Here is a 21,916-nt window from a genome sequence, read left to right on the forward strand (position 1 = left end):
AACTTTTTGAAACTTTGCACTTTTAGAGAGGTAAGGGATTGACTCTGTGTACACAAACTTGCAGAGGGACAATAGGGTTGAGGTCTGTTATTTCTCACCTCTATATATTTATTTAAAATCATTTTTGCTGTTAATAAGCATGTTATCCCTGGAGACACAAATCCACAGTTTGAGAACTGCAAAACTAAGCATATCTGATGATATCTTCTAGAGTGAGCATTGAGTCCCATTGCATAGATAGAAAGATTAACCTAAATAATCTATACAGAAGTCCCTGGAACCCCGTTCCTAATGGAGTTCCTAAGCCATGAACTATTGGAACTCATTTACAAAACTTTGCTTAAACATTACAAGAATATATTGTCTCGTACTATAAACTAGAATTTATAATTCCTATTCAATGATGAGCTATCTTTGAGCTATAATGTATCTTTAGATAGGTTTTTTTCCTCAAAGCATTTTAATAAAAAAATCCTTACAAATTAAAAAAAAAAATCATTGGTTTTTATTCACCCTGACTGTGTTCAGTTCTGGTGTATAAACTTCAAGAACGATGTTGACTAATTGGAGAGGGTTCAGAGAAGATCCACAAGAATGATTGGAAAACATGCCTTATAGTGAGAGACTCCAGGAGTTTACTCTATTTAGTGTATCAAAGAGAAGGGGTGACTTGATCACAGGTCATAAGTATCTATACAGGGAATATTTGATAATATTCTTCAGTGTAGCAGACAAAGATGTAATAAAATCCAGTGGCTGGAAGTTGAAGCTAGACAAATTCAGACTGGAAATAAGGATACAATTTTTAAAAGTGAGGGCAATTAATCATTGGGCCATGTTACCAAGAGTTGTGGTATATTCTCCATCACTGAGAATCTTTAAATCAAGACTAGATTTTTTTTTTTTTTTTCCTAGAAGGTATGCTCTGATACAAACAGGAATTAATTCAGGGGAGTCCTATGATTATGTCATACTGGAGGTTACTCTATTTGAATCCAAAGTTCTCTTCTGGCCTTGTAATCTATGATGTACTGGAGACTTGCAATATTTTGCAAGAGTTAATTAAAGAATGCTTTTAAGGTAGTCGTCCTCATGATCACATTTCAGAAGCACATATTGTGTGCAAACACTATTGCATCATAAAAGGGAATTGCACTACAACATTTTAAAATGTATACAGATTTAATGCTAAAATAGTTTTATTGATTAGATTGTATTCATGGAATATGAACATTTTGTGTAATCAGTTATATTGATTTAAAAACCAGGGCTTAATGGTCAGGAAATAGTTCTGTTTAAATACTCTGGTCCAAGGATCTTGTCTTCACAGTTTCACCATAACTCTACTGCTACCTTTGTTGCTAATTAATAGAACTATGGTGATCTCTGGTCTTGGATGAGATTGTGTTCTTTAAGGGCCCCTTTGTATTGTTACTTATGGGAGTTGGGGCCTCTACCATCAAATTGCAGAACCAGATAGAAAAACCATTTTTGCTGTGAAGCAGTGGGTATAGTAGCACTCTCACTCTCACCTCAACTCTTTTGCCGCCATCACTGAGAACTAAACGGAACTACCTTTTACATCCACAAGCTCCTTTTTCTCTCTTCTTATCATTTCTTAGTGTGTAGTTAATTAGGATTTTTGGGGCCGCTGGGTTCTGGCAGGAGTATGGTTGCAAACCTGAAACTTAAAGGAATTGATGGAATGGTATCACCAGGTGTGGTATGACAGACAGTCTCCCTCTGTGCAGAGCACCCAGCCTCAGAGAAGATACCAGTCTTTTTCTCTTCCAGGTTTGCTCCTGCTAAAAGGCCTCTATACAGAAGCAGGGTCCTTTGTCACTTACTGATTTGGCAAATCGGCAATTTTGATTTGACCCTGGAGAACCCCACACCTCTCTGCAATTCATACTGCTTCTCATCATTTTACAGTGCTTGGTGTGAGATTGCCTTGGATTACTGAGTATTAGATACCATCAGACAGTTAATCCAATTTCCCACCAGGTCTCCCCACTCTCCCTTTGGGAACCTCTCTCACAAGAAATTCTGTGGCAGAAAAAAAAAAAAAATTTCCCTCTCCCACAAAAGGCGGATTCTAGAGGAACTTCCTCTACAACACCAAGGGAAGGGGTTCTACTCCAGATGTATCCTGATACCCAAGAAGGGAGGCTGTGTGAGAACCGTTCTGGACCTCAGAAACCTCAACAGATTTACAAATGTTCAGGATGTCAGTATGGGACTGTCATCGTTCAGCCCCATCCAAGGCATCTTCCTGCAGTAAGCCACAGCATGACAGGTCTGTGTGCCTCAGTTTCCCTTCTTCTGAATCTCCAGAAAAAGCCCCCAGAGTCTTCCCAAATATAAATACAGCTCTGGTGGGTTTAATTTATTACAAAGGTCCCATAACCCCAGTCCAGAATTCCCCCAGCATAGTCCAAAAAGTACACATCACCAGTGTTGGTGCTAGGCATAAGCAGACTAAGCAATTACTTAGGACCCTGAGCAGCTCAAGGGTCCCCTATTCACTTTTTTAGTATGTGTTGTGTGTATGGGGGGCTCCCCAAAATAGGGCCCCTAATGGGCTAGCACTGCCTCTGAATGCAGCATACAGCCCCAGTACTGCCTCGGCATGCAACCTACAGCCCTGGCATCCCTTATTATGTTTTGGCCCTCCAGCACAGGCCTGGTGTCTGTCACCACACACTGCGTCTCCAGTGCTGCCCTCTCCTGTCCTTGTACCATGACAGCCACATGAGTCTGTGGCGCTCTTGCTTTGAGCCTGCGGGCAACTCCCTCTGCTTCTCCCCTTCTTCAGCCCTGTGGCCCTGATTCAGGCTTGGGTATGCCAACAGCAAATTCCTCTTGCTGCTCTCCTGCCTTCGGCCTTCTCCCAGGTCCCAAACATATAGTCTCCTAGCCAATTCCTCCCTCTTCCTAGGGAGGATCTGCACAGAACTTGCTACTCTCGGTAGCATTCTCCAGAGAGCTCCTCCAGTCTCCTGAATGATTCTCACCAGGACTCTCCCTCTCTGGGTCTCTCCCTGACCTTTATAGCCTCTGATGCTGCCTGACCCTCTTCATTGGCTAAATGGGAGCACCTGTGCTGTCACAGGGGAGCTGGAACTAGTTTATTTACAGGGGCCAGCCACACTGACAAGGACATTATGCCTCTAAACTTAAATGATACTGTAACAGGATGATCTACCCTTTTAATAGCCCTGGGGTGGGGAAGGGAGGAAGGAGGGAGAGGAAGCACAGGTGTTGGGAATCAGCTGATCAGCACCTCAAGATTGGCCCACGCTCTTAGCTGGACAATATAAAGGAGAACTCCGCTCCACAAAGGGGGAGGAGGAGCCATGTGAGGACTTTTCTCTGGTAAGCAGAACAGGAGGTGGCAGGCAGGCTGTCCGTCCTGTGAGGTTGGAAAGGGCCCTACCCATTTACTCCCAGAGGACCCAATGTTCAGGCCAATTTGAAACTTGCAACAACTCAACAAATTCTTAAAGAAGATAGTTTTGCATGGTCACCCTAGCTTATATTATCCCTTCCTTGGATCCTGGGGACTGATATGCTGCCCTTGATTTAAAGGATGCCTATTTCCTTGTGGCAATCAATTAAGTTCACAGGAAGTACCTCTGATTTCTAGTAAATCAAAATCATTACCAGTTTAATGTACTGTCTTTTAGCTTATCAGCATCTCCCATGGTCTTTACAAATGTCATGGCAGTAGAAGCGGCAGTCCTCTGAAGATTAGGAGTTCAGATTTTCCCCTACTTGGATGGCTGGGTGGCCAGGGGCTGGTCCAGACTACAAGTACAGTACAGGGTTGCCCTGATCCAGTCAATGTTTAGTGCCCTGGGACTGTTTGTTAATGCAGAAAAATCTCTCCTGTCCCTGGTCTATAGATTAGAGTTTATATGGGCTGTACTGGACTCATCTCAAGACAGGGCCTTTCTTCTGGGTTCCAGGCAGTCTGATCAATTGTTTAAGGTTTGAAGACTCACCAGGTCACAACAATGCAAAACTCTTTAAGGGGTTTGGGTCACCTAGCCTCTTGCACCTGTGTTGTTCAATATGCCACACTGCGCCTCAGGACTGCGCAGGGCTGGCTGATGTCAGCCTACTCGCCAAGCTGCCATAAATTAAACTCAGTGGTAAGAGTACCCTCTCATATCTTCACCTCCCTATATTGGTGCACTAATCCAGCCAATGTAAGTGTAAATGTTCCATTTGCCCACCCAGAATCGCCTCCTACGCTAGAGATAGAGGCTTCTGCTCTGGGGTGTGAGCCCACCTGTGCTCTCTACAGATGCAGAGTCTATGATGTAAAGCTAAATTCTCTGAGGACCAGAGAACTAAAAGCTGTGAGATAGGCTTGCCAAGTATTTCTATTACAGATCAGGGGAAGCAGACTGTTTAGTCCTCACAGAAAACACAAAGGCAGTGTTTTACCTCAACAAGCAGGGAGGAGCCCGCTGTTCCGCCACTCTGCCAAGCAGTGGCTCTGCAGCTCATATTGGCCGCGGTTCCTGGACAATGGTAGATGCGGGGGCAGCGTGCGGAGCCTCCTGGCTACCCCTGCATGTAGGAGCTGGAGAGGGGATGTGCTGCTGCTTCTGGGAGCTACACGGAGTAGGGCAAGTCCCACTCCACGGCTGCAGTGCTGGAGCGGGGCAAGCCCCGGGCCCTGCTCACTGGAAGGAGCCCGAGGGCCAGATTAAAACATCCGGAGGGCCAGATGCAGCCCGTGGGCCGTAGTTTGCTCACCCCTGATCTGAGAAGATGGTTTGAGTCACCAGAGTGGTCTCTTTGAGATGTATCTTCCACTGGTGGGGGTTTCCCCAGTTAGCCCTATTTGCAACAAAGTCCATCCGACAGCGTCAGCATTTCTGCTCCCTATGGGGTCATGGTCCAGGTTCCATAACAAACGTCTTTTTTTTTTTTATGACGTGGTCAGGCATGCTCCTTTGTGCTTCCTCACCAGTCACGCTCATTCACAGGGTATTACTAAAGATAAGATAGGACTAGGCCAGAGTCATACTTATCGTCCCAGTATAGGCCCATCAGCACTGGTTCTCCACTCTCCAGTTACTATCAGTGATATCTCCAATTTCACTTCCACTAGATTTGGACCTAATCCTCCAGGATCATGGTCTCCTACTCCACTCGAGCCTACAATCCCTTCACTTACCTGCGTGGCTAGGTACTCCAACTCCGTGGCTAGATACTGTAGAGCAGGCCTACTCAAAAGACATTAAAGAGATCTTGCTAAATAGTAGAAAGCCTTCTACAAGCGCTACATATCTCTCTTAAGTGGAAGCGTTTTTCTGTCTGGTCGCGCCAGTATGAAGTATCACTGACCTGTTCTTCAGCTCAACATATTTTGGACTACTTATTATATCTGAAACACCAAGGTTTTGCAATTGGTTCCATCATCTGGAAGCTATTTCAGTGTCCCAGTATAAAGTGGACAGTCACTTTATTTTTCCCAATGACGTGCATAAGATTTTTTTAAAAGGCTTAGTCAGATTATATTCTCAGAGACAAAGATCTAAATTTAGGATTGTCAAGAATTAGGTTCTCCATCTGAGCTTGTTCCCCTGTTCTCTGCTGCAGCAATCAATGAAGGTGGCATTTTTGGTGGCCGTTACCTTGGCCTGAAGAGTAGAGTAGCTATGGGCATTAGTATTGGGGCCTTCGTATACAGTCCCTTTTTTAAGGACAAGGTTTACCTGCGTCCTTATCCGAAGTTCGTCCCAAGGTGGTTTCTTCTTTCCACATCAACCAAGCAATTTATTTGCCCGTATTTTACCCAAAGCCACATATGAGCAGAAAGGAACAACGTTTGCATACTTTGGACGTTAGGCAATCTTTAGTGTTTTATCTGGACAGAACCAGGTACTTTCATAAATCCTCCCAGCTGTTTGTAGCAGTGGCGGACAGAATAAGATGTTGGTCAGTCTCCACCCAGGGACTTTCTTCCTGGATTGTATCCTGTATACGCATGCACTAACGTTGGCTAACTTTGCTCTGCCAGACAGAGTCACAGCTCATTTGATGAGGCCACTGTCAGCCTGGGCTGTCTTTCTGGCGCAATTGATGACATTTGTAGAGCAGCAACCTGGTCCTCCGTCCACATATTTGCCTCCAACTATGCTGTGGCTCAAGACTCCAGAGACTATGTTAGAGTTGGATGAGTTTTTCTCCAATCTAAACCCCTATCCCACCTCCTACTTTTACTACTTGCGGGTCACCAGGAGTGGAAAGCACATGTGCAATCACTCAAATTAAAAATGGTTACTAACTTGTTCTGTAACTGTTGTTGTTTGATAAGTGTTGTACATGTCCATTTCATGACTCATCCACCTGTATCTGAGTTCCAGCAAGAAGGAATGGAGGGGTGGGGGAGTAAGGCCTAGTGCTGCCTGGCAGCAGAAGGAGTTTGAGCCAACGAATGGGTACTGCTGAGGGGGGAAAAGTTTCTGACGGCCATGCGCTGGGTATACCGACACTGAGTGGCATGGACACATGCAACATGACTCAGAACAGCAGTTACTGAACAGGTTAGGAACTGTGTTTTGTCATGGCTAGACAGCCTTTGTAAGGGCTGCTTTTCTTCTAGTAAAATTATATATTGCTCACAAGCAAAACCTTCCTCCATCCTCTTATTGTCTGTCTGTCTTCCTGTGAAGTCATACAGACAAGATTTGCTTCCCAGTTACAGTTTCTAGATAACATTATGCATGCTTGGATAACCCATAAATTGTTCCCGGTATCCCATATAAGTCTCAGCATAACAGGAAACTTAAGGCTTTTTTACTTCCTGTTATTCTTGAGTTAAACTAGTTTTGGTGTGGAGCTTTTTGCTGTAGGAGAATCCACAATGAAGGTGAGCTTAAATATACTTATGCTTTTTATTTTAGATTTGCATAAATTTATTGTCCACATTTTTAAACTGTATTTTTAAAATAGAGAAGTTAATTCTTTTTATTTGATCTAATGTATTTCTGAGGCATAAATTCTGCTGGCCTAACTCTGTTTTACATGGCAGGACAGAAACAGAATTCTTGTTCCTCAGTGTATAATGAACATGGGCTCATCTTTATAAGCAAAAGACTTACTCTTTACTTTACAAAAAAAAAAGTTTAGGAAAATTGAAATTGAGTCACTATTTGTAAGCAATACCCTCCCATCCTTTTAATTTAATTACTGTCCTTAATAAAGTAGTCATTCCTTGTGCTACCAGGTTATGAAGCATTTCTGATGTCTACTTATTGTTAGAGTCCTCAGTCCAATAAAGAGTTCTGAAAGCACAAATTATATTCACAATGAAGTCAATAGGACTCCGTGTGGAGTCAGTCTGCTCGTGTGGATCCTTTTATAGGATTAGCACACTGTAGTTTCATACTTCTATTACACTTCGTAATTTATGTCCACTTAAAAGCTACCACAGTAAACAGATACTTGCAGGAAGCCTGAATCTTTGTAACTCTTTTGGCACTCTTTATTTTTTCAAATTGGATGCCAAATTAAAAAAAACCCCAAAACACATCAGCAAGTTGATTTCCAGCAGAATATATAAAACCTAAGCCGTCCTCCTAATACTGTGTCATCCCTGTGTCCTTTTCTCTTTAACTTAAAATGTGACTTTGCCAAAAGGGCAAAATCAACAAATTCTCTGTTCGCTTCTTATAGAGGTTGGCACTGTCTCATTCACTTACATTGTATATTATGTATGTAGATATTGTTTTTTTTAATACTGTCTCTCATGTTTCATAGTTGGCATTACAGACTCGCAGCTGGGGGATACTTGAGAGCCCCTTATTATTTCTTCTAACTTTAAATACGCCTGCATGTCCTAGAATTGTCTCTGCTATGGTGATATTTAAAGAAGAGGTTCTCTGGGATATTTTATACAAGTTGTACTTCCTTGGAGGACTTTAGTACTTAGCTGCTGAGTAACAGCTTGATTCTGTAGGCATGCAGAGCTCTTGAGCCTTGACTACAAGATGGGATGTGAGAATCTTCAAGATTTATGAGGAGCATATGACTTACGAGGAGAGGCTGAGGGAACTGGGATTATTTAGTCTGCAGAAGAGAAGAATGAGGGTGGATTTGATAGCTGCTTTCAACTATCTGAAAGGGACTTCCAAAGAGGATGGATCTAGACTGTTCTCAGTGGTAGTAAAGAGTAATGGCCTCAAGTTGCAGTGGGGGAGGTTTAGGTTGGATGTTAGGAAAAACTTTTTCACTAGGAAGGTGGTGAAGCACTGGAATGCATTACCTAGGGAGGTGGTGGAATCTCCTTCCTTAGAGGTTTTTAAGGTCAGGCTTGACAAAGCCCTGGCTGGGAAGATTTAGTTGGGGATTGGTCCTGCTTTGAGCAGGGGATTGGACTAGATGACCTCCTGAGGTCCCTTCCAACCCTGATATTCTATGATTCTCTTCTTTACACCAGTGGCTCTCAGTCTTTCCAGACTACTGTACCTCTTTCAGGAGTCTGTCTTGAGTACCCCAAGTTTCACCTCACTTAAATACGACTTGCTTACAAAATCAGACATAAAAATACAAAAGTGTCACAGCCACACTATTACTGACAAATTGCTTAATTCTCATTTTTACCATATAATTATAAAATAAAGCAGTTGGAATATAAATATTGTACTTGCATTTCAGTGTATAGTATATAGAGCCGTATAAATAAGTCACCGTCTGTATGAAATTTTAGTTTGTACTGACTTCGCTACTGCTTTTTATGTAGCCTGTTATAAAACTGATATCTAGGCAAATATCTAGTTGAGTTGCTGTACCCCCGGAAGACCTCTGTGTACCCTTGGTTGAGAACCACAGTACTATACTATGAAAATTATCCATTGCTAACAACTGGCGTCAGCAACCAGTGCAGCTAAACTGGAGCTGAACGCTGTTTGGCTGTACGTAGAGTCAAGGACAAGCTGTGGTTTTGGCAACCTTTTTTTTATTTTTTGGTAATCTAAGCAGCTCTGCAGGTAAGAACATCTTAAATAGAGTGAATCCTTTAGAAAAGACTTTCTTTATTAGGACGCTGCTTGGCTAACAAAACCTCCGAAATCTGTTCCACCTTCATTAGAAAATCAGCTAAACCAGCGGTTCTCAAACTGTAGGTTGCGATCCCATTTTAATGGGGTCACCAGGGCTGGTGTTAGACTTGCTGGGACCTGGGGCCAAACCCGAGCCCCGCAGCCTGGGGCAGAAGCGCAAGAGCTTTAGCCCTAGGCAGCAGGGCTCAGTTTACAGGCCCCCTGCCTGCGGATGAAGCCCTTGGACTTTGGTTTTGTCCGTGGCAGTGGGGCTTGGGCTTTGGCCCTCCCTCCACTTGGGGTGGCAGGGCTCATGTGGGCTCAAGCTTCGGTCCTCTCCCTCCTTTCCCCCCAGTCATGTAGTAATTTTTGCTGTCAGAAGGGGGTCAGTGCAATGAAGTTCGAGAACCCCTGAGCTAAAAAAACTGCTTTGTGAGTCCTCTAAATAGTCGTTTGAGATAAGTTTCATTCTGCATGACTTGCATGTCTTCTCATTTCTTAATTCCTCTCTCCTTCGCTCCCCCTGCCCCGAAACAATATGATCTTTTCATTTCCCTTCTATTGAAATTCTCTCTTCAGAGGGACAGACTCTTTCCGACATGCCTGTGGGGTGGGTCTCTTTTCAGGAAGAGAAACAGGAGCTTGTTGACTTTGTAGATGAAAGCTGCTGTGCTGGAGGAGACTTAAGATTTTCTCCCTGTCTTATACCAGACAGAGCAACTATAAGAGGGCTGGCATTGTTGTCCTCTTTGTGAACTTGCGCGTGAGAATTCTGTAATGCCTTGCGACATGAATAGGGTCATGTGCAATATCTGTTTTTATGAGGTTTGGGATTAGTTTCAAGCAAATGTTCAGGGTCATTTTTTGTCTGCAAATCCAGATGTTTCATGTCCTCGCCTAGTTCTGCAAAGTTTCAAGTGTGTTTTGTCTACTGAATAATTATATTTTATTATGGATTTTTGTGAATTTAGATTCCTCTCCAGCAGTTGTTTGTGTTTTTTAAAAAAAAAATTGTCTGAATGTGATTTAGCTGCTGTTAAGTTCCAGTGATTTGACTGTTCAGAACAGAAAACTTTATTGATGCATTGTCTGGGGGCTGATGTCTTCTGTGTCTTGTAGCGCACCAGAGGCACTTTCAGCGCTTTATGCAATACAGTTTTTTCTCAAAGTGCTTTATAAACTACAGTGTGTGTGTGTGTGTGTGTGTGTGTGTGTGTGTGTGTGTGTGTGTGTGTGTGTAATATGTATACCTACATTAATTAGTCACCACTGTAGTGGAAGCATATCTCAGGTAAAACACAGCTGCCATTTAACAGTACAGTAAGAACAGATTTAAAAATTTCACTGAAGCTTAATGTTAGAATTATTTAATACACAGGTTAAGGAAGGAGTGTCTGTACATCTGGGTATAGCACTTAAATTATCCAGAAGTACAAAGTTTGTTTAAAAGTCATACAATACATATAGTAAATAATCAGGAATAACTCAAATTTAGATGAATAAATTTAACAATGCTACAGTTTAGATGTTAGCATCCAAATATTCTGGTACATCACTCAAAAAAGTTTAATACAGAGAGTTGGTTGTAGAAAACAAATATAGCAATGAGTATAGATTGTCCCTCAGTAACTGAGCATTTAGGTTAGATTGTCTCTCAGTAGTTATAATCCATCAGAGTATTCCAGTTACTTTCCCAACTGCTTCTCAATGGCACTCCAGCTCATCTTTCCTGGTATTGCTGATGTCCAGTGATGTGTTCTAGATAGATGTCCCTGAGCCACCTGATGGTGTCCAATACCACTAGTTGCCGCATCAGTCGAGAGTAGCGCTGATTCCACATTCCTGCAGTACTCGCTCGTTACTGGGGTCCCATGCACCAAGGGCTCTGACGATCAGTGCGTGTGTTCAAACCTCATAATCCCCCATCAGATATGACGGGAAGAATAACTTTTTCCGCTTGAAAACATAGAATCTAGGTAGGCAAATTGTAATTGCCAAAGCTGGACCAATTCTACATCATTATAATTTACCCTCAGATATCTTAAACTCACATTTCCATATTTCACTGTGTCCAAATAGAACTGTCTCTAGTTTAAAATAAAACAAAAAATATGCACTCTAATTCTTACCTTGTAGCTTCTAAAAAAAACCATAGTACAAAAATTTGGTAAGAAATGTTTGTACTTGTACTTGTGTGTGTTTTTCTCCTTACTGGTAACTGCAGACTTACCTAGCTTTTAGTATGATTTTCTCAGTGACTGGTGTCCTAATGTTGTTTTCCTATTCCTTTTCAGACTTTTGATGCAAATGATCTGTATCAGGGACAGAACTTCAGCAAGGTTCTCAGCTCCCTAGTTGCTCTAAATAAAGTAACTGCAGGTAAGTAAAATCTTTTCTGCTTTAATACATGCTGTGAGGAAGGTGATCTGTGATGTCATCCTTAAGCAGCTCAGATAAATTAATATAATTGACATTTCTAAAATTGCTGCCAATGGTCATTTTTCAGAGATGCTTTCTCTTTATATTTTCTTCATCTTCCCATGTATTAGTCTTGCATTGTTTTAAAGGAGCTTGTAAGGATTTGTCAGTATTGTCTAGACTGTTTTTAGAGGAGGTTTCACAGTGAAGTACATGTGGAGGTTTTTAATTAATTTTTTTTTTTTTTTAAAGTACCTGATCAGTGTGTGTGTGTGTGTGTTTCTTTAGATCCTAGAAAACATACACATTGGGTCCAGTTCTGCAATCTTCTCACACGCGTCAATTTTACTTGTGCAACTAATTTAATTGAAGTAAATGATTAAGGTTTGCAGGATTGGACTGATGGCCACTAAAGACTTTCTCCTTCCTTAATAAGTTTCTTTCTGAACCTACATGGAGTCCATAATCCTGTATTTATGACAGGACACTGTTTTGTCATGAAAATGTTACAAAGTAACATTATGTCATTATATTAGGTATCAAAATGAGGAAGAGAAGATGAGCTTTAAGGACGAAGGCCCTTATTTAAACACTCCAAACTTTTAAGAGGAGAAAAGTTTTGTATAAATGGATGTAAAGAGAAGTCAGTTGTAAATGAGTTTTCCTTAATATGATAGTAGCTCTTCAAATGCAATTTCTCATTTTTATTGTGCTCATTGTTATGTTCATGGCATAAACACATAGAAGTTAGGTAAAAATGTAAATACTCTTGCTAGAAAGTAGCAACGTACCACTACTTTATTTCTTAGAAATCAGAACAATAACACAAGAACCCTAAAACAGAGACACAAAACAGTCTGCTCCCTCATACATAGAGGCACAATCCATACCACTTTACTATATAAGCTTTCTGTCTGTCAGCAGACTGAGTCAGAGGTCACGCTTCCCTGTAGAGCTACTGAGCTTGCAAGCAGGACTAGGAAACACCCTCTCCCCCACTCTGAAAGTAATAGAGTGCAGTTTCAGCACAGCCCTCAATATTACCACACTCATCTGTTATATGTGGAAAATTGTGTTTTTGTTTTATTTTTTTAAAAATAAAATATTTTTATTGCACTGGTTTTGTAGATTAGTAAGAACATTTAGGACCAGATATTCAGCTGGTGTAAACTGACATAGCTCCAGTGAAGTCACCAGCTGACCTTCAGTCTAAGTCACTCGTGTGAATGCAGACCATTTCAGTATTCCTTTAAAGTTGCTACCATCCAGTGACTGTAGTGGTCTGTGTGTGAAATAAGTTTTTGCTCATCTTTCAAAAGGGAGAACAAAGACTGGATGCTCATGCAAGCTGAACTGTCCTTTTACTCGTAGAAGTGGCCAGAGCTGTTAAATATCCGAGGCTGGCTCCTCTTCCAAACAGTTGCTTTTCCTATTTTTATGGGGAGAGTATGTGGGAAGCACTCTAGGCAGTATATCAATGGTTAGTCCTGGTGGATTGCTGTCGCCATCTCCAATGAGTTCTTAATAATAAATAATATGTAGCTATTGTATAACACTTTTCAGTAGACCTCAGAGGAGGTCAGTATCAGCCCCATTTTACAGATGGGGCAACTGAGGCACAGGGAGGTGACGTGACTCGCCTATGTTCACCCTGCAGGCCAGTGGCAGAGGTGAGAATAGAACCCATGTCTCCTGAATCCTAGTCTAGTGCTCTAGCCATTAGGCTGCACTGCCTCCATCAAAGACTCTAACCATACAGACCTTTCCAAGAGCACAGTTCCTAGCCTACCCACAGGCAGGGATATGGCTCGAGTACTAGTCAGTGAGATAGAAAGCTACTATGCAAACACTCACTCCAACCGTATTTCTGTAACCACACATGGGGTGGGGATTATCACACTCCAGGCAGCGTCCTATGATTACAGACTACATTGCAGGAAGACAGGAGAAACTCCAAGGGGATTGAGGAGAATCAGGGATAGGGGAAAGTTGAAAGCGGGGAGCCAGAGAAGTGGTAGGTATAAGGTGGTGGTCTTCTATGCAAATGAGGCAATGCATATTTATTAAATATGCAAATTACAGCAGGCCCTCAAATCTCTGTATTTACGCAAGTTTAGCAGAAACGTTTTCAAAAGGTTTTAGTGGAAAAATGACTTTACTACGGCGCACTTTTGCAGGATTTAATTTGTTTACACTAACTCAAAATTGGGCGGGGGGGGGAATGAGCCTCCTATTTTTTTTTTCCTTTCTATTTTTTTTTTTTTTTTTTGCCTTTCCCTTTTTGCAGTGGCTGAAAATAATTGTTTCTTGTCCATTTTTGAAAATCAAAAAATTTTCAGTTTCAGAAAAGAAAATGGGGGGGGATTTAAAAAAAATTATGAACAAATTAAACCCAAAATTGATCGAAGCAAGAAGTGTGGGGGGTAGGGATTTCCCATCTGGAAACAGAGATGAACGCCTTCAGGTTTACCACTGGATTTGGTGACCTGTCCGTTCCTCTGCTTCACTTCATTTGCAAATTGCAAATATGTTTTCTTTTTTCGTGATGATATATATGCATCACAAAGACATTTCAGGTCACTGTTATCCTTTCTCTGAAATCGCTTGCTCTCAGACAGTCCTCATATCGGGAATTTTACAGTTGACTATAAGGAGTATTAAAGTAACGAAGACAACTACTTTGGTAGTAAACTTGTGATCCATAAGTGAAATGTTCTGTCTTGTGCAATGTTGTCTGGTCCCTCGTGCTCCCAGTGTATCCTTAAAAAAAAAAATTAGAGCTTAGGCATACTACAAATAGAAGAAAACCCCAAACCTATTTTAAGCTCTTATAGTAACACGGTGATTTAAAAAAAAAAAAAAAATTTAGCATAGGAAGTTGTTTGGAATACAGGTGCTCCACTGATTTCAAGTTATAGTATGTTGATGTCAATCTGAATAAAATGTATATTTTAGTGAGAAGAGAGAAAAATAGCTCTAATAATGCACCAGTTAATCATTATGCATTTGTAACATAGTATATTTATAATCTTTCTGAAAGATAAAGATGAGTCGTTGGTACAAGATAAGAGTATTAGTAACTTCCTAAAGGAACTAGAGCATCCTATGAATTAGACAGCACTCTGTTTCCCTGCTGTTCCATTCATTCTTTCCATACATACACACGTCATTACATTTCTGCCACACCAAATGAGCCGTTTTACCTTCAGATTTAATTTGACATGGAATGGTAGGTATGTTACGTTTCCTTTTGTTTCTGTACATGGCACTGCTAGGGAAGTGCAACAGGAATAGACTGATTGCAAGCTGTTAGTCTGTTTCAGTTTGCTGCTGAGAAAGTGCCATGTGCAGGAGAACAGTTGTTTCTCCACCTGCCAACCGAATGTCCATAAAACATGCTACAAACAGGGGCGATGGTAGAGAGGCACAAAGAAAGGGGAAGAGTTGCCTGTTAGCCTACTAGTACAGCATCAGAGCTGGGAAGAAATGTATTGCCTTGCTGTTTGGGATCACTAGAGCCAGGAGTACTGCCCAAACAAAGCTGAGATAAGAATCGACTTTGTGTTGCTGTCTGATGAAGGAGCAGCACTGAGGAGCTCTAAAGAAAGCTGAGGGCGGCACTCCTCCTTTGGATGGAAGGTCTCAGCTGTGTGGCCCGTTGGGAAGGGAAGCAAATGAAGAGGTTTGAAAAAAGAGAGAACCAAAAACGCAACCCTCCGCCCCTAGCAACAACCTAAGCCTCGGCGGAGAGGAAAAGGAGACAAATGTAGAAAAAAGGGGCAGTGGAGAGAGTTGGTTTTTTTTTTTTTTTTAATTAAATGATGGATGGGCAGAAATAAAGGGTGTGGATGAAAAACTAAATGAGCAAAATCCAGATATCAAAGAGAGAATGAGTGGGTAGGAGGAAGAGGGAAAAGAAATAGACATAGTTACATTATTTTTGCCTATATTTAAGCTATTTGAGTTTCTTTTGACTATCAACTGAAACAATGTTGGTTATTAGACTCTTTAATTGGACTGGTAGCTGATAGAAAATGAGAAATACTCTGTCCTTTCTCTCCTCCTAAAATTTTGGAATCCATTCACCACTCTTCCTGACCTCCGTAAGAATGTGTATGAAGGAAACTGCCACTGTCACAGATTAGATTAAATTCGTCCCTTGCAAGTAATGGGAATTGACTGAAGATTGAATTATGGCTCAGATCACCTGAAATCATGTAATCGGTGTAGGTATTAAGCATACTTTTTAACTGACATTCTAATTTACCTTGTTTTGTTTGAATAAATATTTTAACTTCAGAATGTGTTTTCATAACAGAAAAGGGCTGGTATGAATTTTTTTTCCAAAACCTTTTATGGTTGTTTGGAATTCCTCTGGCTTCTCTTGGGTTTTTCTTTTTTCTTTTCTTTTTTTTTTTTTTCTTTTTAGGCCAAGATTTTCAAACTTGGGTGCTTAAGGCTGGCCACCTAAATCCACATTTAGGTATATTTGATCTTATTTCTTGTGTTCAGAGGTATTGAGCACCCACAAATTCCATGGATCTGCTTTAGGTACCCAAGCTTGATCTTGGTGTGTAAAAAGTGTATGTAATTTCTGCAATTCTAGTATTTTGCTGTCATCTCTACAGACATTGGGCTAGGAAGTGATTCCGTATGTGCACGGCCCTCATCTCATCGGATAAAATCTTTTGATTCCCTTGGATCCCAGTCTTTGCACAGTAGAACTTCAAAACTCTTTCAGGGACAGTATCGAAGTTTGGTAAGTTCTGCTGGAATTTAATCATGTTCAAGGATTTTTTTTTTTCTCCTTATCAATCTGGATTAAAACAGTGTTGCAAGCGAAGATGGGTGAACCCAATTTCACAAGTCCTTGACTGCTCTCTTGCTCTTGCCTACATATAACTGGGACCTCTGAAGTTATGCTGTGTTGCAGTGGCTTTTTTTCATTCTCTTCTGAGTTAGAAAGTCAGTTTTCTGCATGCTCTCAGCCAGAAGTATTTCTGTTGTAACACTTCAAACTTCTTGTTGTATGCATGCATAAATATTTTTTTCTTTGATTTTCTTTTTTTTCAATAAAGAAGCACCTCTCAAAAGGGCAAATTTTCCATCTCCTCCAGTGGGACTGTGCCATCCCAACGTTCCAGGGTTTCCAAGGGCAGTGAGCCTCCTATGAAGCTTTGCTCACTCAGTCCCAGAGGTTTGGAAGATCTCCCAGCCACTTAGCAGTTTTGGCAGCCTTGTACACTGAGACCCTGAGTCCCAGTTTTTTGAAGCCACACACACACACACAACCACATGGTTCCAACATACATAGAACCACATTGTTGAAGTGTCAGGTATACACAGCTTAGTGTTGCAGCAACTAATATGGGGATCTCCACCAAACTGAGAATCTCATAGTTAAACAGACTTTTAGCTTTACTGAATAGACAAAGGGCAAGAGACTGCTATCTACAGCACGGTCCTCAAACAGCTCCTAGTTCCTTCTTACCCCCAAAGTTTGGTGGCCTGAGAGGTTCTATCTTTGTGTACTTGTAAGAACTGATTCCTCAGCAATAGCTATAGGGTCACTGTGATACTGTGTGAGTGTACGTGTATATGTCACACCCTCTGAGCAGTTGACTTCCCACCATGTTTTGAATATACTGTAGTCAGTGTATAGTCAAAAATGTACCCTCTTGCAGGTGAGGACATGTGGGACCAGATTGTTCAGTTTTTTTCAAGCTTTTTTCTCAAGACTCCACTGTGGAAACATCTGTTGCAGGACATCCCAACCCAGTGAAATTCTAGTTGTAAGACTTCTAATTACTGAGGACATGATATGAAAACTGACTTGGCCTGTCTAGGAATATACAGCCTGTTCTGCAAGGTAGTGGTAGTTGTTGGCTGGCTTGGCCATTGGACTCGCTTTCAGATTTAGAGAGAGCAAATGTGGAGACATGCCACAAAACACACTGGGCTGTGTGGGCTGCCCTCACCACTGGTTTTCTAAAATCAGGTTGTCGAGCAGAGAAGTCGTATACCAAAATGTATCTTCCTGTGCTGACGCTTCCGGGGGAACCTGGAGTTGTGAGGCATTTCACGATCACCTGCCCTTCACATGAGGAAGCCTTGTCTGTGCCTGCTGGTGGCCCCAAGCACTCTCTCCTAGGCTTCCAGGCCTCTCTGTCTCTACAGGTTAGCGATAGGCACACTCCACTGCTCAAGCCTTCTAAGTGTTATCCTCCTTTCATGAGCCAGACATGCTGTCAACTTGCCTCATAGGTGAAGGATCCAGTGTGGCGCTTGGCACTCCAAGATATACCCAAACAATATATTGTCTTTATTTTAAAGTAGGACATGCTCCTGCTCTTTGTTCCATCCTGTAGACTTCCTCTGTTGTAAATTTTGCAATCTGTTACTGAGCCGCATGGCTCAGTATGTAAACGGGCATACTCCATAAGGCATACGATACACAAATGACCAGACAGTGAGAGAGTTGTCTGTTATCTTCTGCCTGAAAGAAACATTCCCGAGGTATGTCACCTTCTGGTGGAGTTAAATCAGATCAAGACCTTAAGAATCTTTTCTTTTCAATATAGATACTTAACTCCTTAAATATTATCTGTACCTATGTTTTGCATGATTATGCCAACCAGTGTGCTACTGGCTCTCAGAGATCTCACATGCCATCTTTTGGTGAACTATTATGCATTCATCCAACACAGGGGATCCCTATACAGGCCTGTGCATCCTCTGTGTCCACTTGCCAGTTGGTACCAAGAGATCCCTGACTCTCACCTGTCTCTAAACAATATGGAGCTCCAAGAAAGAGATCCCTTTCAGCAGTGAAAAAGTTTGAAGGGAGAGCCCAGACCTCCTCTTTTAGTTCATGTTTGAAGAGCTGTATACTGACTGGTATGTGAAACATTAACACAACATAAATCTGTTTAAGCCCTCATCCCGAATATGGCTGTTTCTAGGTTTCCCTCCAGAGACCTCCAAGTCTCAGGCTCTAGATCCCTCTAATCAGAAAGTCACAGTGACCTCTCTGGTGAAGTTAACAAGCAGTACCTGCTGGAATGAATTACTAGAATTTACTCAGCTGCTTTATATGGAGCTGTAACTACTAACAGGGTGGATTAACAGAAGTAGCCTGCGTTGCTAGATGGAGTCCTTGGGCCTGTTTTTTCCCTCTCTCTCTCCCTCCCTCTCCTACTCACTCACATACATGATTAAATAGTATACGTGTGTGTTGTGATTTAAAGGCTGTATCTGCATGAGCACATGTGTGCGGGGTAAACTCTGATTAATTATTCAGGTCATCCCAGATGAGGGTAGATAAACCATTTGTACTACAATACAGCCTGATGTATTCTATATGTACCACATAAGTTACAGAAAGTACTTTTTGAAATGTGCTAGAGCAGTGGTTTTCAAACATTTTGTATTGGTGACCCCTTTCACACAGCAAGCCTCTGAGCATGTGAATTATAAATTAAAAAAGGGGTGGGTAATTTAATTAAATGGAGGCTCAGGGCCTTCAGCCCCATGATGCTGACCGCTTGCGACCATCTTACGACCCCCTGAGGGGTCATGACCTGCAGTTTGAGAACCCCTGTGCTAGAGTTTAAAAAAAATAATAATTGCCACTATTCTTCGGCTTGCAAAGCCAGATGCCTTCTTTATTATGAATCCAGCCATAGAGGGTTTCAGAGAGAGAAGATATTTTAACTAATATATGTAAAACATTTCTGTGCAACATTGCTTTTCTGTTCAGAAATGCGTCCTGATTTTAAAGTCTGATATCTCAGCGTCCTTCCAGGGGAATAGAAATGAGTGTTGTGTCCCCCAGTATGTATGTGTGGTGTAATCACAGAGTGATCTCTGAGATATTGAAGACTGAATAAAATTGATGTTTATAGGTTTTAGAAAGCCTGGAACTGGTATGGGACTACATTTTGATAACGACAGTGGCATTAAAAAATTCTCACTTGAAGGAGCTCTAGATCCAGCATTTTGCTTTTCCACGTTAGTAGTCTAAGGCAAAATGAGCCATTGAATGAAACTTTAATAATAATAAAACTAATTGTTTACACTGGGCATAAATTTAATCTTGTTTGTATTACTGAAAAGTGGTAGGATGATTCCCAGGGTTGGAATGTGAAAATCAAAGGTTATAATATATTTAGGAAGGATTGAGTAGGCAAAACGGAGGGTAAGTGTGAGTGGCCCTCTATGTCAAAAACGGCATTGCCTGTTTGATCTTGAATGCTTATGGATGAATGTCCTACCAGATAAAGCACAAGATGGGGTATTGGTGTCTGCTACAGGCACCAACCACACAAGGTAATAGGTGCATACGGAGCCAGTCATCCTATCTATAATGTATAGGAAAAAAAATCTGCATCATCATGGGGGACTTCAGTTTGAATCACACATGCTGGTGTTCTCATGCTTCCAGTACTAAAACAGCCTAGGAACTTCTGAATATTATAGACGATAGTTTCCTAACTCAGAAAGTGTTGCATCCAACATGGGGGAGTTCTGTATTAGATCTCATCTTGACAGATACAGAGGATCCAGAATTTATTACATTTATAAAGTGCAAACAGAATGAAGTCCACACTAGTGAGAGAGAGAGAGATACATACCTCATACTTTAAAAGGACTAACTTCACAAAACTGAAAATAATCACGAGCCAAATCAGTAAATTTAATAAGAAAAATGTGAAGGATAATTGAGATTGTTTAAGAATATGTTACTGATGTCCCAAAAGCCACAATCCCACAACTGAGAAAGAAGGCCATATTGTTTTTTAAAAAAAAGAATTGGTTTAGAGGGGAAGTGAAGGCAGCGCTCAAAAATGGAAGAATTGAGAATTTGATAGTCATTAATATAAATCAGAAGCTATAAATTGGAGAAAATATATAAAGGACACAAGCAGAAATCTATAGCCAGCAGAGTTAAGGAAAATGACAAGTTTTTAAGTATATGAGGAACAAAAAAAAATACTAATAGTGGTATTGTTCCATTAGTAGATGTAAATGATGGAATTATCAATAATAATGCAGAAAAAGCACCAATGTTCAATAAATATTTGTTCTGTATTTGGAGAAAAAACAGATGATGTAGTCATACAACAACATTCTTTCCACTCCACTAGTATTTCATGAGGACGTTAAACAGCAGCTACTAAAAGTTAGGCCTTTCTAAATTAACAGGTTCATATAACTTGTAGAGTTTTAGAAAAGCTGTCTGAGGATCTTGCTGGACCAGTAATGTTGAGGTTTTTTTTTTTTCAATAAGACTTGGAACACCAGGGAAGTTCTAGAGAAGAGAGATAATGTTCCAATATTTAAAAAGAGTAAACAGGATGACCTAAGTGATTATAAACCTGTCAGTCTGACATGGATCCCAGGCGAGACAATGGAGTGGCTGACTAGGGAGTTAAAGAAGTGTAATATAGTTAATGCCAATCAACATGAGTTTATGGAAAATAGATCCTGTCAAACTAATTTGATATTGGTTTTTTGCTACTGTGACATGATTGATAAAGGTAATAGTGCTGATCTAAAACACTTAGATGTCGGTAAGTCATTTTGCTTGGTAGTGTATGACACTGATTTTAAAAAAAAAAAACCTAGAAAGATATAAAATTAACATGGCCCACATTAAATGGCTTAAAAGATGGCTAACTGATGGGTCTCAAAATGCGTTGGAAATGAGGAATCGTATTTGAGCAGGTATGTTTCTAGTGCGGTCCTGGAGGGAGCAGTTCTTGGCCCTATGCTATTTAACATTTTTATCAGTTACCGGGAAGAAAATGTAAAATCATCACTGATAAAACTTGTCGATGACACACACATTGGGGGAGTGGTAAATAATGAAGAGTACAGGTTACTGATGCAGAGACATCCGGATTGCTTGGTAAGCTGGGTGTAAACAAACAATATGAGTGTTAACGTGGCCAAATATACATTTGTACACCAAGGATTGGCAACCTTTGGCACGCAGCCCACCAAGGTAAGCCCCCTGGAGAGCTGGGCCAGTTTGTTTACCTGCCGTGTCCGCATCCAACACATCGCTTGGCCCGCACCACTTCCCGCAGCCCCCATTGGCCTGGAACGGCGAACCGCAGCCAGTGGGAGCTATGATCTGTCGAACCTGCGGACGCGGCAGGTAAACAAACCAGCCCGGCCCACCATGGGGCTTACCCTGTCGGGCCGCTGCCAAAGGTTGCCGATCCCTGGTATACATGTAAAAACAAACAATGTAGGCCATACTTACAAAAGGGAAAGTCTATCCTGGGAAGCAGTGACTCTGAAAAAGATCTGGGGGTCATAGTGGATAATTATGTGAACATGAGCTGTGGTCAAAAGAGCTAATACAATCGTGGGATGCATAAACAGGATAATCTTGAGTAGGAACAGACAGGTTATTTTACCTCTTTGTTTGG

At 41.3% G+C, this 21,916-nt stretch overlaps 1 protein-coding gene across 9 annotated transcripts in view; it reads left to right on the forward strand.

The window, feature by feature from the left end:
• The window catches only part of ARHGEF7 (Rho guanine nucleotide exchange factor 7), a 194,765-nt gene that overhangs the window by 70,816 nt on the left and 102,033 nt on the right, over positions 1-21,916 (forward strand). For 7 of the 9 annotated variants that reach the window (XM_038392408.2, XM_038392399.2, XM_038392297.2 and 4 more), the window contains exons 3-4: positions 11,354-11,438; positions 16,106-16,236. In XM_038392408.2, coding sequence (XP_038248336.1) covers positions 11,354-11,438; positions 16,106-16,236 — 216 coding nt within the window. Of the gene's footprint in view, positions 1-6,809; positions 6,890-11,353; positions 11,439-16,105; positions 16,237-21,916 lie in introns of those variants that run through there. The other 2 variants (XM_043495480.1, XM_043496566.1) reach the window with 2 other exon arrangements.

Source organism: Dermochelys coriacea, chromosome 1, assembly GCF_009764565.3.
Source record: "Dermochelys coriacea isolate rDerCor1 chromosome 1, rDerCor1.pri.v4, whole genome shotgun sequence".
NCBI lineage: Eukaryota > Metazoa > Chordata > Testudines > Dermochelyidae > Dermochelys > Dermochelys coriacea.